This window comes from Halyomorpha halys, unplaced genomic scaffold (assembly GCF_000696795.3).
Source record: "Halyomorpha halys isolate HHAL.00 unplaced genomic scaffold, Hhal_1.1 Scaffold308.1, whole genome shotgun sequence".
Lineage (NCBI taxonomy): Eukaryota > Metazoa > Arthropoda > Insecta > Hemiptera > Pentatomidae > Halyomorpha > Halyomorpha halys.
The window spans coordinates 110,778-124,779 of record NW_027107032.1 but is presented as its reverse complement, the minus strand read 5'-3'; the positions used below and the strand labels follow the sequence as shown (position 1 = coordinate 124,779).

At 27.5% G+C, this 14,002-nt stretch overlaps 1 protein-coding gene across 2 annotated transcripts in view; it reads right to left on the bottom strand.

Annotated features, from left to right (window-relative positions):
• Positions 1–344: 344 nt before the first annotated feature.
• The window catches only part of LOC106681096 (annexin B9), a 17,421-nt gene continuing 3,763 nt past the window's right edge, over positions 345–14,002 (bottom strand). For both annotated transcript variants that reach the window (XM_014421250.3, XM_014421251.3), the window contains 7 exons: positions 13,811–13,987; positions 10,463–10,667; positions 9,070–9,149; positions 8,225–8,297; positions 7,257–7,430; positions 4,280–4,461; positions 345–3,335 (listed from right to left, as the gene is read on the bottom strand). In XM_014421250.3, the coding sequence (XP_014276736.1) occupies positions 3,285–3,335; positions 4,280–4,461; positions 7,257–7,430; positions 8,225–8,297; positions 9,070–9,149; positions 10,463–10,667; positions 13,811–13,987 (942 nt within the window). In that variant the 3' untranslated portion in view covers positions 345–3,284. The remainder of the gene's footprint in view (positions 3,336–4,279; positions 4,462–7,256; positions 7,431–8,224; positions 8,298–9,069; positions 9,150–10,462; positions 10,668–13,810; positions 13,988–14,002) is intronic.

Sequence of the window (14,002 nt, the reverse complement as noted above, 5' to 3'; positions counted from 1 at the left end):
ACTTTCAGGGGTAGCATCTTTAGAATGAAGACATTGAGAACCATCACTCATCAAAGAAGCATATATAATTGGTTATTTTGCTCTACCTAGAATTTAATTATATTTGTAAAAGTAGCTATTAATTTAGTTAAGTGTCTTTGTGCTCTGATTGTCTAGAAAACCCGCCATAAGATAACAGTCAATAATGGTATATAATTTAAAATAAAATTCTCATATCTATTTAATATTTAATGTTTTCATTTGAACCTTATAATCATTAAAGCAATATTTGAGATATGAAAATAATAAAAATTATTTTCAATATAATATATGAAATATTAATCAAATATTAAAGGATCAAAAAATAAAATGAAAAAACATTATGTATTTCAAGCATTTATTACATAGAAATATATAAGATGCAACACTGTTAGAATATATCAAATTTAACAAAATATAATACATAATTAGTAAAATAATCTTTTAAATTGTTATCAGTTTGATTTATCATAATTTACAGTCTTTTACATTCAGCACCCTACAATCTATAAAATCCATACGATCAATACTTCCTCATTGCAACATGAAAATTTGTGTGTATATACTAAAATATTCTCTAACCGAAACAAGATTCTAAAAATATTTATTTAATTATTAAAATAATACGGAATAGAAAAAATACATAGGCTAGAGTGAGCAAGAAGCAAAATAAAATACTTTTATGATAAAAACATTAATAATAAAATTATAAGATTGTAAAATTTTGTTTTATTTAACAACTTTGAATAAACAATCCAAATTTGAAAACAGAATTAAAACAAAACTAAAAAAAAAAAAAAAAATCAACTAAAACATTTTTAACAGTCAAATAGCTAATGTTAGTTTTAATGAAATAAGAATAGGTTACAAGTCAATATAAGTTTTAGTAAATCACCTTATTTTATAAATGAAATAATTGTTAGGGAAATTATTTTTAATAATTGTGAAATCAGGTACAACAAATCAAAAGTACTATTGAAAATATATTAAACTTTATAAAATTAATAATTTTATAAAACTCAGATCTGCTGGACAGTATTGAGGTATAATAACTTTACTATGCATTACCTATATTTACTAAATATATGAATAAAATATATATTATATCTTTCGGCATAATAATTCTGCTACAGTATTATAAAATATGAATTTACCAAATTAGTAGATTAATCGTTATGAAATTTCTTTCAGCGAACACACCCTTTGGAATAAATCCGAAATATTGAAGGAAATGACAAATCAGTGAATCATAGAAGGCTACAACAAAAAAATTGCCTAGTTAAAATTTTAATTAGCCTCTTTCATTATATGAAAAAAGTTAAACTATTTTATATTACTAAGGAACCAGTTAGATTATATAATACTAAAAATTAAAATTTTTTATTTTTTTAAAATGAGGGCTACTGAATCAATACACGATAATATACTGTAGTTGGCGGATAAAGGTGCAAAAAGGTTTTCTGTACACCTCATAACACCCAATTCTTCCTGTCAATATTGGTTTTTGAAACAAGTTATGTTTTCTAAATCACTGGTGAATAAATTTATTAAAAAATGTAAAATTACTTTACATATATTTAATTTTAGCTTGCAATAATTTTTTTATTTGAATCAGGATTGTTTATAAAAGTCTAATAATAGTATATAAATTTTTTTTTGTTATTTAGTGAATTTTTTTTTTTTTTTTAATATATCTCTGATTCAAAATAATTAATTTCACAATATATCTTCTACTCTTACAAGTTGTCATAACTAATTCCATACTGAATTACTAACATTTTCTCAGAGAGAAATCATATTTCAAAATTTAATCTGAAATGTTGAAACTAAACAAGCAATAAGATTAACAAGTAATTGACAATAAATTGGAAGAGTAATAAAATTTAGCTAGTGGCACTTGGTTGCATGAAAGATAAAGCTCTGATAGAAAATATCAATAAAATTTATACCAATAAATGCCCGATGATTAAATATATATATATTAAACATTACGTTCACAATTTAAGGTTTGTATCAAATGTTTTAACAGATATACTATAACAATAACCATTAAGCCATCGCAACTTCAACATATTCTCAAGACATCTTAAATATACTCGTATAACATATAAAACTGACACTGAAAATGTATGAGATTAAAATATACATATAAAAGACAAAACACAACTCTGTAAACCATGAAAACTCTAATACAAAACATATATTTATGGAATATAAACATTATAAGTATTATGATCGATTACAGACCAGTTTAGACCACATCAGTTCAATAAGTTGGCACGGAACAGAAAAAATGCACATTTGATAAACAGTCTTCAAAAATCTACCAATATCTAATGAGAAGGCAAATCTTTTATGTTACTTATGTTCGGCATAATCTATACCAACAATGTTATAATAAAGATACTGAATAATAAATCATCAATAGTAATACTATTGTTTATTAGAACATAGTTTTAAACTTTGATTTTCTGTAGTTTTTTCTTTAAATAGAAATATGAAAGTTTTCCTTGATGTTGATAGCTGAATAATTAAAAATCAATAATCATTTTTTAAAAGATATTTAGTTTTCTCAAAGCACATAATACTGCAAGAATAATTTTAATCAGAAAAAATAGGAAGGTATAAGATATAATTAATAGAAATTGTGAATAATTTGGTGCAAAAATGATTAATAAGTAGTGAATACAGAAATAATTATTAAATAGAACCCAACACTGCAACACATATAATTATAATAAAACATAACGTGACAATGGGTATGATAGTTTTACAATCATTAATCACACTATACAAAACAAAACAAAAAACATTTTTAGACAACAGTCTAACTGAATATAATTTAAAACAATATAATAATAAACAAAGGTTGCCAAAATAATAATTTTGAAAAACAAAAAAAAATACTTTAAGAAAAAACAAACAACAATAATGAAATTTGAGACAATGGAACTATAAATCACAAACATGAAACATTCATTACATTCACGAACTGATAAAAAATAGAAAACAAATACAATAACAAATGAAACATTAAAACCAATAACCAACGACTCTTTTAACATTCTATATTTTAACTTTTGATTCCTACAAAATCCCGTTCTCCCAGTCAGGCTAATAAAATGATATTTGGAAAAGAAATTCAAAGCATCTCTTTCATAAAACTGTTAACAGATGCTTTTGATAAATCCAACCACCGATAGTATATAAGAGAGATAGAGTGTTGGGTAAAATATAATTTTTTTTGGCATTGTGAGAATAACTTCTCAAGCTACTAAAGATAACAAACATTTCTTGTAATCTCCCGAAGTATCATCCTGCAAAAAAAAAGAAAATAAATATATATAAATACGTTATATGAATATATACATATAAGTAATAAAAAACATACATCAAAATAGACAAAAGTAAAAACTAAACTGAATCTGATAGATATAATAAAACATCAATTGTTAACTCTATGAATGTTTGATTTTTTTTCCATTGTTATATACAGTGTGACCTGGTTAAATGGGCCCTGGATATGGAGAAATCTTTATTATGAATAATTACAATGAGCTCTTGATACTTTTGAATCGAAATACAACTTCCTCTGTTACAGAGAATGTTTAAACCTTTGTAATACAGATTTGATTTCTTAGATTTTTCAATGTTTACCTCCATAATTGGAACTTCGTGGTTCAATAACCTGTTCAAGTGAAACAATTTATCAGGTTTGGACAGGCTGTGACATGTTTGTTCACAAACATTTCTTCAGCACATGCTTTGTTCTCAAGTACTATCTAAGTTTTTGAAGAAGAGAGTTATGATGAAACTTTAGAAAGAATGACAAAGCGTGACACAGAAAAATCATTAGAATCTAAGATAAATATTTTGAGATGTCAAATACTGGTAATTCTGGCAAATTTGAACGAATTTCTACCATTGAGAAACACCTTTAAGTAGCACTTAAACACAAGCCCATATAACTGATTTTGGTAAATTATAAGTTTTCTATTATTTACAAAAATTAATGCACATACATAATAAAATATAAAATAAGCATTTTGTATTAACCTTTTCACAACTGTAAATGAAAAAATGGTACATTTCGACCCTTCTTGAGATCCCAGTTATACATGTCACATTGTACCAAGACCACTATAAAGTTTTTTATTTAGAACCATCTAACAGTTTTTAAAAATATTAAGAACTCATATTGGTGCCAGGTAACTAAATACAATAATTAATTATAATTTCTCTTATTTTATTAAGTACTCACAGCAATGGCTTCCTGAAGTGACCTTCCAAATTTTCTTTGATAGGCATTTTTTATATCACCCATATCAATTTCACTTCTGTAGCAGACTATTCTGATTAGGGCACGGTCATGGGTTCCCATACCAGCCATACTTTTCTGAAGCTGATCTGCGAAGAAGTCACTTTTGTCCTTGACAGAATGAACTGGAAAAATAAAGAAGAATTATTATTATGATTCACAATCTGAAGACTGAAGCCCAGGCTGCTGCAGGACATCCTGTTATAAATTCTATATTTATCATTTCTGTTAGTCACTCTAAAATTTTATTTTATCTTAATTTCTTTTTTTTTTTCTTAAATTCAATTTCTTTTTTTCATTATAAGGCAATTATTATTGATCATTATTATAAATTATTTTGTTAAATACATAAATGTAATTGTTTTTGTGACTAACTTTACTTTTATCTATAATTAAGAATCATTATTTTAATCTATTTATTCAATTTTAATTTTTTGTTTTATTTATAACATTGTAAATAGTTAGGGGTGGCTTTTGTATGAGATTATAATCAATTGTTAAAAAAAAAATGTACCTCTTGCCTATGTAAGGCCGATCTGGTATTAAATAAATAAAACCTTTTATGTATATGTATATTTATAGTTGACCGTAAAAATTTAATTATAAGAAGATAGTCAGGGTAGCGGTCAAAAAAAGAACAAATAGTTTATAACTATTTTAATGTCCGACGAATATATTATATTCGTGATATTATCATTTAATATCATTATTATCATTTTTATTTATATTTATTCTTTCAAGACGTTTATTTAATCTCAACTTTTTTTTTCCCCGTATTGTTTTTGTTTTATGAACGTCTCCTGTACGTTTTTAACTGTATGTTTTACGTATTTTTAAAAATGTTTACTCTTGCCATTGTTACTTATTTTTTATTCTTATCATTGTTTATTCAAGTTCATTTTATATTGATACTACTTTACACATTCCTTCATTTTATTTATATGTAATTTCTTATCACTTTATTTTTACATAATATTTATCCTAGCTTAAATTACCTTATTGTTGTAATATTCTCAGTTTTTTTTGTATCTTTTTAGCCTTGATGAAGCCCTGCAAAGTGGTGCGAAACATCGGACATTAAAATAGTTATAAACTATTTGTTCTTTTTTTGACCCCAACTCTGACCCTGACCATCTTCTTATATTTAAAATATTTTATGATTCACTTTAGGGTGACTATTAAAAGCAAAATGTTATATTTAACTAAACTTATTCAATCTTTGACTATCCATGCCTTGAAGGTAGATAGCTGATTAAGGAATTAATGTAGTATTTCATGGTTAAACCTAACCTAGGGTATAAGCCTTAGTAACAGGCACTTTAATGAAAATACTGAAACTTTATTAATGTTATGGTGTTATTTTTCTCAAGATTTATTTCAATTTCAATATTTGTCATGGTAAACTTCATTCAAAGCCAATTTATGTTCTGATTTTACCAGAAATAAATTATCATAATTTTTTTTAAACTGAATTAAATTAACATACAATTTTACATAACTTAAGCCCAAGTTATTGCAAGACACTCTGCTATAAACTCTATATTTATCTGTTTTTTCTCATTATAATTATTTAATTGTTTTTTCTTTCTCAAATTATGTTTTTTATATAAGTAAGTTATTGTAAACATGTAAATTATTAAAAGTAAATCAAATCTGAACCAGAGAGTCTGAAACACCAGCGCATGTGCTGGGAAAATGCCCCAACAACTCCCTCCTTATAACACGCCAGCACCACAGGGTCAAAGAAGAATTGATGAAGTTCCTTGAAAGAAAAGACTTCGCCTGCTTTGAGGAGGTCTATTGTATTGACTTGACACCAACGGATCCGTAAGATATGCCGATATTGTCGCGTTTACAAAAGTCGGAGACACGGCTCTTGTCTTGGATCCGACGGTGAGATTTGAATGTAATGACCTCGAACAGGAAGGTGGACTGGAAAGGGAAAAAAAGAAAATATATGAAAAATGCGTCCCTTTCCTTAAGGAAAAATTCCGCGAGACCTTCGGAGAAAGAGAGTTCACTGTGAGAGGCCTCTGGTTTGGATCTCGTGGAACAATACCAGATAGAACAAGGAGCTTCTTAGAAGGCCTAGGTGTTAGCATTAGGGATATTGCGATCTTGGCGGAAAATATTATTTTGGACTCCCTGGGGATCATACACCATCACCTGCATGGGAATTAGCTCGGAGATTGTTCTTTGTTTTATTTATTCATTTTAATATGTTGACCTGTTGTGTTTTATGTTGTATTTGTGTGTTTTAACGTATTTATTCATTAAATCATTTTATTTTATTAATACTAAGTTGTTTTTTGTTTTTTTTAAACTTATTTATCTATTCAAGTGTTTCCTGTAACCGGTTTTTTTTTTTTATTATATTTTCCTTTTAATCTATGTGTTATTCTTATTCTCGTAAAATGTATCTAGTTGTTTGTTCTTGGTAGACTGATCTACTGCTGTGACTATGAATGATGGTCTGATCTCACATTACCGTCTAATATTGAATTTTTTTAGCGGGTCACTGAAGAGGATCTAGGAGAGTGAATTCCGGAGAGCGAATTTGTTGATCGGGTGAATTGAATAATTGAGCAGAAATGAGAGGGAAAAATGGGAGTGAGTGAAACATTTGTATTGGTTGTACAGACCGAAATGGATTGTAAAAGGAAACTGTAGGGGTGAAAAAAAAAATTGTTTATTATATCCTATTATTGTATCTTTTTTTTTATGATTATACCATGTATGTGTAATGTAAATATGTCCGATTACGGATTTATAAGTATGCTGTGTGAGATGGCAACCTAATTTATTTAGGCAGCATAGATGAATAAATAAAGTATTTCTCTTCTCTCTCTACTGTAAAAACCGATATTTCATATAATAGACCATTAAAATTTTATTTAAATTATAAAATTGCAAAACTTACCGATAGCAATAAGACCAGATTCAATGTCCCCAGAAAACTCTCCACGAATGGCAGATTCAAAATCATTTCCAGTAAGCCTTTGATATTCTGCGAAAGTAGCTGCTAACTGGGAGTAGCTACGGGAGCAGAGAATGGCGTTGAAGGTGGATTCATCAGTTCCCAACCTAAGCTCACCTGTAAGTATATGAATTTGATAAAACATAATTAAAAGCAGCTATTATCTAATTAAAATTAAAATCACTGAACATATACATCATTCAGTAAAGCAGGTCAATTTATACAAAATAAATCGTATTAATATTCATATGGTTTTATTTGTAATATTAATTTGAATCATTTGAAGTAAAATGTTCAATGAATATATTTATATAATAATTCAAGGAGAAAGCACATAATGTTAATTTGTAAATTGTCCAAGATTTGTCAGTTAGAACTTGAAGGATCTCACAGACAAATGGTAGTAGCGTGGTAAGGAGCGATGCTACCTACTCCAAGAACACGGGTTCAAATCCGGCAGGGCAGACAAATTTTTTCTGTTTCACTGTAGCTGAGAGTCAGCCCTGTGGGTTCTGGAGACCTCCTGGGGTTCACCCAGCCTCATAAATTGGGTACCTTTAATTAGGTAAAAATCTGACGGTAGAGCGTGATTTTGACCAAATGACCTCCTTGCACAACCGTTGGTCTAGTAAGAGTACTTCCTTACAAAGTACTGAACCCCTGTCCCTTCATGAGTTGTATTAGTAGAGATTTTAATTTTTAATGAAAAAACATTATATTAAATTATTGTTTCGATTTCCCTACTCTAAATGCAATATCCAAATATGCGGCTGGAGCAGTAGTGGCATGGACATCATTACCTTCATATATGTGGCTGGAGTGGTAGAGACCTGGGTATCACTGCCAGCATATATGAGGCTGGAGTGATTAAAGAGTTAAAGTTGTGATTTTAAAAATTATTTTATAATTACCGGCCCTCATGAGAGCTTGCGCATCTTGAAAAGCTAAGTTCTGGTCGATTCCAAAAGCTTCATTTCTATTTGCCTGAAAAAAAAATCAATATATAAAAAATTATAAATCAACATTAAAATTATTTTGATATAAAAATCCTTGTTTTTTTTACTTATAGGGAAGAAAACAAAATAGGAATAAACAGATCTTCGGAAAATTTTAATTTCTTTTTTTAAACTGAAAATATATTAAAGGAACTGAAGATTTTATTTTTACCTATAAAGAGATAGATCCCAAAAATACACAATGAGTATAATATTAAAAGTGTTGTATAAGAACTAACTAAGTATCTATCACATAACTAAAATCAAATAAAAATATTTTTATTTATTTATTTAATACCAGGCTGATCTGGTGGGCCTTATATGGTTAATGTAAGAGGTATATATTTTTTTTAACAATTGATTATGGGAGGTTGGAAGGGTGGTATAGTCTCATATGAAAGACACCCCTAACTATATACAATGTTATAAATAAGTCTCATAGTCTCATAGTCACAGTCTCATATGAAAGACACCCCTAACTATATACAATGTTATAAATAAAACAAAAAATTAAGATAAAATGAATAGATTAAAATAATTATTTGATTAGCATTAATTCATGAAACCAATAATTTTCAGTGTGTTATATCTCAGAAAAATCTTTTAAGTAGTACTTGGAATCATAATATTTTATTTTATTTTTTTTTTTCCTTATGGGTAGATTACTCATAATAAGAATGAGTCTGAAGGCATACTAATTTTGAAAACCCCTGATGTCAATAAATTTATACTATTCCATTTAAATTTAAATAGCAGTTTACCTGGCACAAGGAAATAAGGAGTCTTTTGAAATTTCCTGATGTATCACCATACAAGTCTTGTTCAAGTGAAGATCCAAACACTAAAGAAAAATAAAATAAAAAAAGATTATAAATCAAGATAGTAAAATATTGATAAAAACTAATTCAATATAACTCGGATATATGATTATAAAAAGATAGTTTAAACACTACTTTAAATTATTTTTTTACTTAATTTGTATAAAACCTCTTCATAGAGGTTAAAGAAGATTCAAACGACTAAAATTAAATAACAGAGTAAGAGAATAACATAACACAAAATAAAAATAAACTATGGTGTGGTTAAAAATTATGTAAAATATGTGAAATTTATATAAAAATTAATTTTCTTCATCAAGTTTTCACATATTTTGGAACATTTTTAACCATAACATAGTTTTTTTGTTTTTTTTATTTCGTGTTATCTTATTCTCTTGCTTTGTTACTTAATTTTAATTGTTTGTATCTTTTTTTAGCCTTGATAAAGCCCTGCAATATGAAGCAAAAAGTTGGCTCATAATAAATAGTTTATTTTCTGTTTGAGTTATTTTTACCGCCCACGGATCATTTTTCTTTTATCCATTACTCACAGTTAATCAACAACCTTGTGATATAATAAATTTAAATTGAATAAAAAAAAAAAAAAGGAGGGAAATAAACAATAATAAAAGTTAATCCAAGCATAGACAATAATCCAATTAAATATTAAAACTTTAAAGAACTGGAGAAAAGAAGTAATAGTTTTCTTAAGTTTGTATGGATCTTATTCAAAAAAGACCTAATTATGTTGTATTTTGATTGAATAAATTCATTCAATGGAGAAGGACATTTTTTTTTTTTTTTTATGAAATTCATCTTGTGTTTAATGAGAAAAAGTACACTGGGAATGAGAAAAGCATGGAAAAAAATAAATTTAGAGAATTATACACTGTTTTTAGAATTTAAAAATAAATAAAATAATATAATATTTATAAAATAACTACGAATTTTTAAAAATATTACTATAAATACCATCCATCACAAACGAGTGTAAATACATATGAATAAATAATAATTAAACTAAAGTGAATACAAGAGTTAGTCTTAGTTTTCTAATTTAATATATTTATTAATTAATTGTTTGAGAATAGTTTACTTATCACATTTCATTAAAAAACATATAATCCCAATACATCAACAACCATTTTTTCAAAAATGATTTCTTCTTACCAAGCACAATAACAACATTAACAATAAAACCTGTTTTTAATTATATATTTCCATTAAATAATATAATTTTTTAATTTGATATTTCCAAAACTTCGGAGAATTAGAATAAACATTGTTGAGAATAAAATGGATCAATTGTAGTTGTTTTATTATTAATAATACTTACGTTTCTCATATGCTGCCTTGATGCATTTCATTTCATAATTGTTTGCTGTACATAGTATTTCAACAATAGTTTCTTCCTTTGTACCTAATCCGGATATAGCATGGTTTAATTCCTTAGCAAGAAGATCAGGAATGGGAGTCATCAATGCAACCAGCAAGTCTTCCAATTTACCACTTGTTTCACTTTTCAAATCTGATACCAAGTCCTATAAGGGGAAAAAAAACTTGCCCTTAGTTATTAGTCAATAAATATTTATCATGTTTAATAAAGCATTTTAAACAATCTAATTCAATATTCAACAAATCAGCATCTGGAATATTCCAGTATATGTATCGTTCAAGTTAATAAAAATCTAAAAAAAAAGTGAACCAGTTTCCAAGGAAATATGAACAGAATACATTAAAAAATACTTTTATAAAACAAGAATACAATGTTCAATATAATTTATCATTGCTAATAATTTAGATAATAACTTAATATTTATGCAGGAAATGAAAAAAAAATCATGTTCTCAAAATCGAAAATATTTATATGCATTTTATGTTTTAGACATCAGGAGACAACATTAAGATCTGTTGAAAACCACAGATTGAATAGTCAATGTAATCACAATACTATTCATACCTAGTAACATAAGGAAAGTAAAAAAAAAAAAATCAAGATATTAATTGTACAATAAAAAAAAATTAAATCAGTACCACTACAACCTATGAAGCGATAGGGGTGCAGTAATGAGTAAGGAAGTACTGTTACTAAACCAACAGTTGTGCAAGGAAGTGATTAGATCAAAATCACATTCGACTGCCAAATTTTTACCCAATTAAGGGTACTTTCCTAGGCTGGGTGGACCCTGGGGGCTCCTAAACCCACAGGGCTGACTCACAGCTACAGTGAAACAGTAAATAATTATCTGCCACAGCCTAATTCAAACATGGGTCATTGCAGTTAGTCTTACAGTCCCTTACCAATGAGCTACCCACTCCCGCATTTATTTTTATGGTTTAAAAATTAAATTTTAACAGAAATTTGCCTTAGAAAAGTGGGTAAAATTGTGTTGGCATTTTATCGGAAATTTTAAAGCAGTAAAACCCACTTGTAAGTTTAGTTGCCAATGGACATTTAGCTTCAGATTTAAATGAAAATTAATTTTTTTTCTTCAAAAATTAAATTAAAATATAAAACAACAGCAAAATCAATAAACTTTCAGAAAACCCAATTCTTTAACCTAAGTGGATAATAAGAATTAAAGACAGAAATAAGTATTGTAAAACTAAAAAAAAAATATTCAATTAACGTAATAGCTTTAAAAAGAAAAATATAGAATTCAATTTACCTGATGGATTTAATGAATATTTAATTCAACCATATGCTAATTATAAATGTGGATCCATGATGAATGTGAAAGATAAAGAACATGCAAGATCAATGTGCACACAATGTACTTTGTGTTTTACAATAGAACTTTAGTGAAGGATAGGGAAAAACTAATTCAAAATAAATAATAACCAGAAATAAATTTTATAAGATAATTAATGAACTAGCCATTTTAACATTTAATAATTAAATGTTAAGAAAAAATATTATTAAAACTTTTATTGCCATAGTACTTTTCAGGATTTTGATGTAAAAAGCTAATTTAATAGAATCATATTATATTATGGCAAGCAAATAAACTACAATAATGTGTAATTGAGATCGCAGACAATAATTTAAAACATAAAAAATATGAGCTATCTCGTAGTTGACAATAAAAGAGCTAAGAAAATATTTCATTTACTATAAATTAACATTTTGACTAGTACTATATTAATATAACTTTTTTTTCAATTTTGTTAAAAGTTTAAATAAATATAAAGTAAAAAAAAAGTGGCCATTAAAACTTTGGTCATATCTTCCTGACATCTGAAAAATACAGATACAATTTTTATGCTGCTCAATCGGTACTTCACACTTAAACAAACAACTATAACAAAACGTCGGCATATGATAAATAAATATGGTTTTGTTTATTTATGTTGTTCTTTGCTGACCGCACCCCCCCGACAAACTTCTCCAATCATTACTCTACGGTCAACTTTTTACACCTCATTTTAAACAAACAATATTGACCCGATGTTCTTGAGATGCATAAAATCAAAAACCTTATAGTAGTGTCAATGTGAATGAAAGTAATAGGAAAATACACTCCTTATCCAAATTCAAATTTTATTTGGATAATTTTAAATTTTTATTCCTTAGCTCACACCTTCAGAAAGGTAATTATTCTCCTAAATGTATGACTATTAGAAAGATTTTACTCAATAATGACATTAATATTATAATATATTAGCAAGTGAGACTAATAGGAGAAAATTAGTTTTTGTTATCAAGTAAATAATTTATAAATAGTTCTTAGAGTGTAAATGATATATTAATGTTGTAAGCACATGTTTATGGTTTTGTTGAATTTGTTTTTTAGCAGCCTGAAGATGGGGGAAATCTCCCGAAACGTTGCTGTATGAAATGAAATAAACTATTATAGTTTAATAAGGAAGAAAATTGTGTCATTCACTAAATCCAGTTAATACCATAGGAATCTTCCAGTAAAGGATTATTAAATTTAACATTGACCCGATGTTCTTGAGATGCATAAAATCGAAAACCTTATAGTAGTGTCAATGTGAATGAAAGTAATAGGAAAATACACTCCCTATCCAAATTCAAATTTTATTTGGATAATTTTAAATTTTTATTCCTTAGCTCACACATTCTGTCCAAAAAACGTAAAGTCAGAATTTACAAAACTGCTATCCTTTTCACTGTTCTTCACGGATATGAAGCATCGCCTCTTACACTACGAGAAGAACCATGTTTTAAGGTTTTTGAAAATAAACTATTATGTAAAATATTTGGACCAAAGTAGGATGAGTTAACCAGAGAATTTAGAAGGCTATGAAACGCTTAATTGAGGGAACTGCACCTGGTAAAAATAATTCAGTTTATAGCATTGCGGCGCATAAGATGGGCATGTAAGGTTGAGGGACTTTGTAAGGAACGGATCCCTGCTGAACGGGTAAATGTCAATGCGGTAGACTGAAAAATAGATAGCACGATTGCGTTAAGACTGATTTAGTAGATTTAGGTTAGGAAGGGTGTCGCTGGACAGATGTATGTAGAGAACGATTGGTGGTATCGGCATTATACTAACTGGAAAATAAAACAAATATAAAAGGGTGGATATTACAAGGCAACTTGGAAGTAAAAAAAAAAAGAAGATTACTTTTGCCTTTCAGTTTATAAAGTAATAACAATTGTAAATTTTATTCTATAAACATTACAACAGATAGTGAATTTTCAAAATATCAATACCTTTCCATAAAGTGTTTTAAATTCCAATGCTATCTGCTGCCTTTGAGCATTGCTTCTATTCGTTAACACTTCGATGATTGCTTTTTCATCTGTTCCAAATCCTTTCATTGCCTTCCTTAAAATTTCAGCATCAGCTCGTGGGTTAAACGGGTTGGCAGGTCGAACAGTGGGAGTGGGCTGAAAATATAAAAA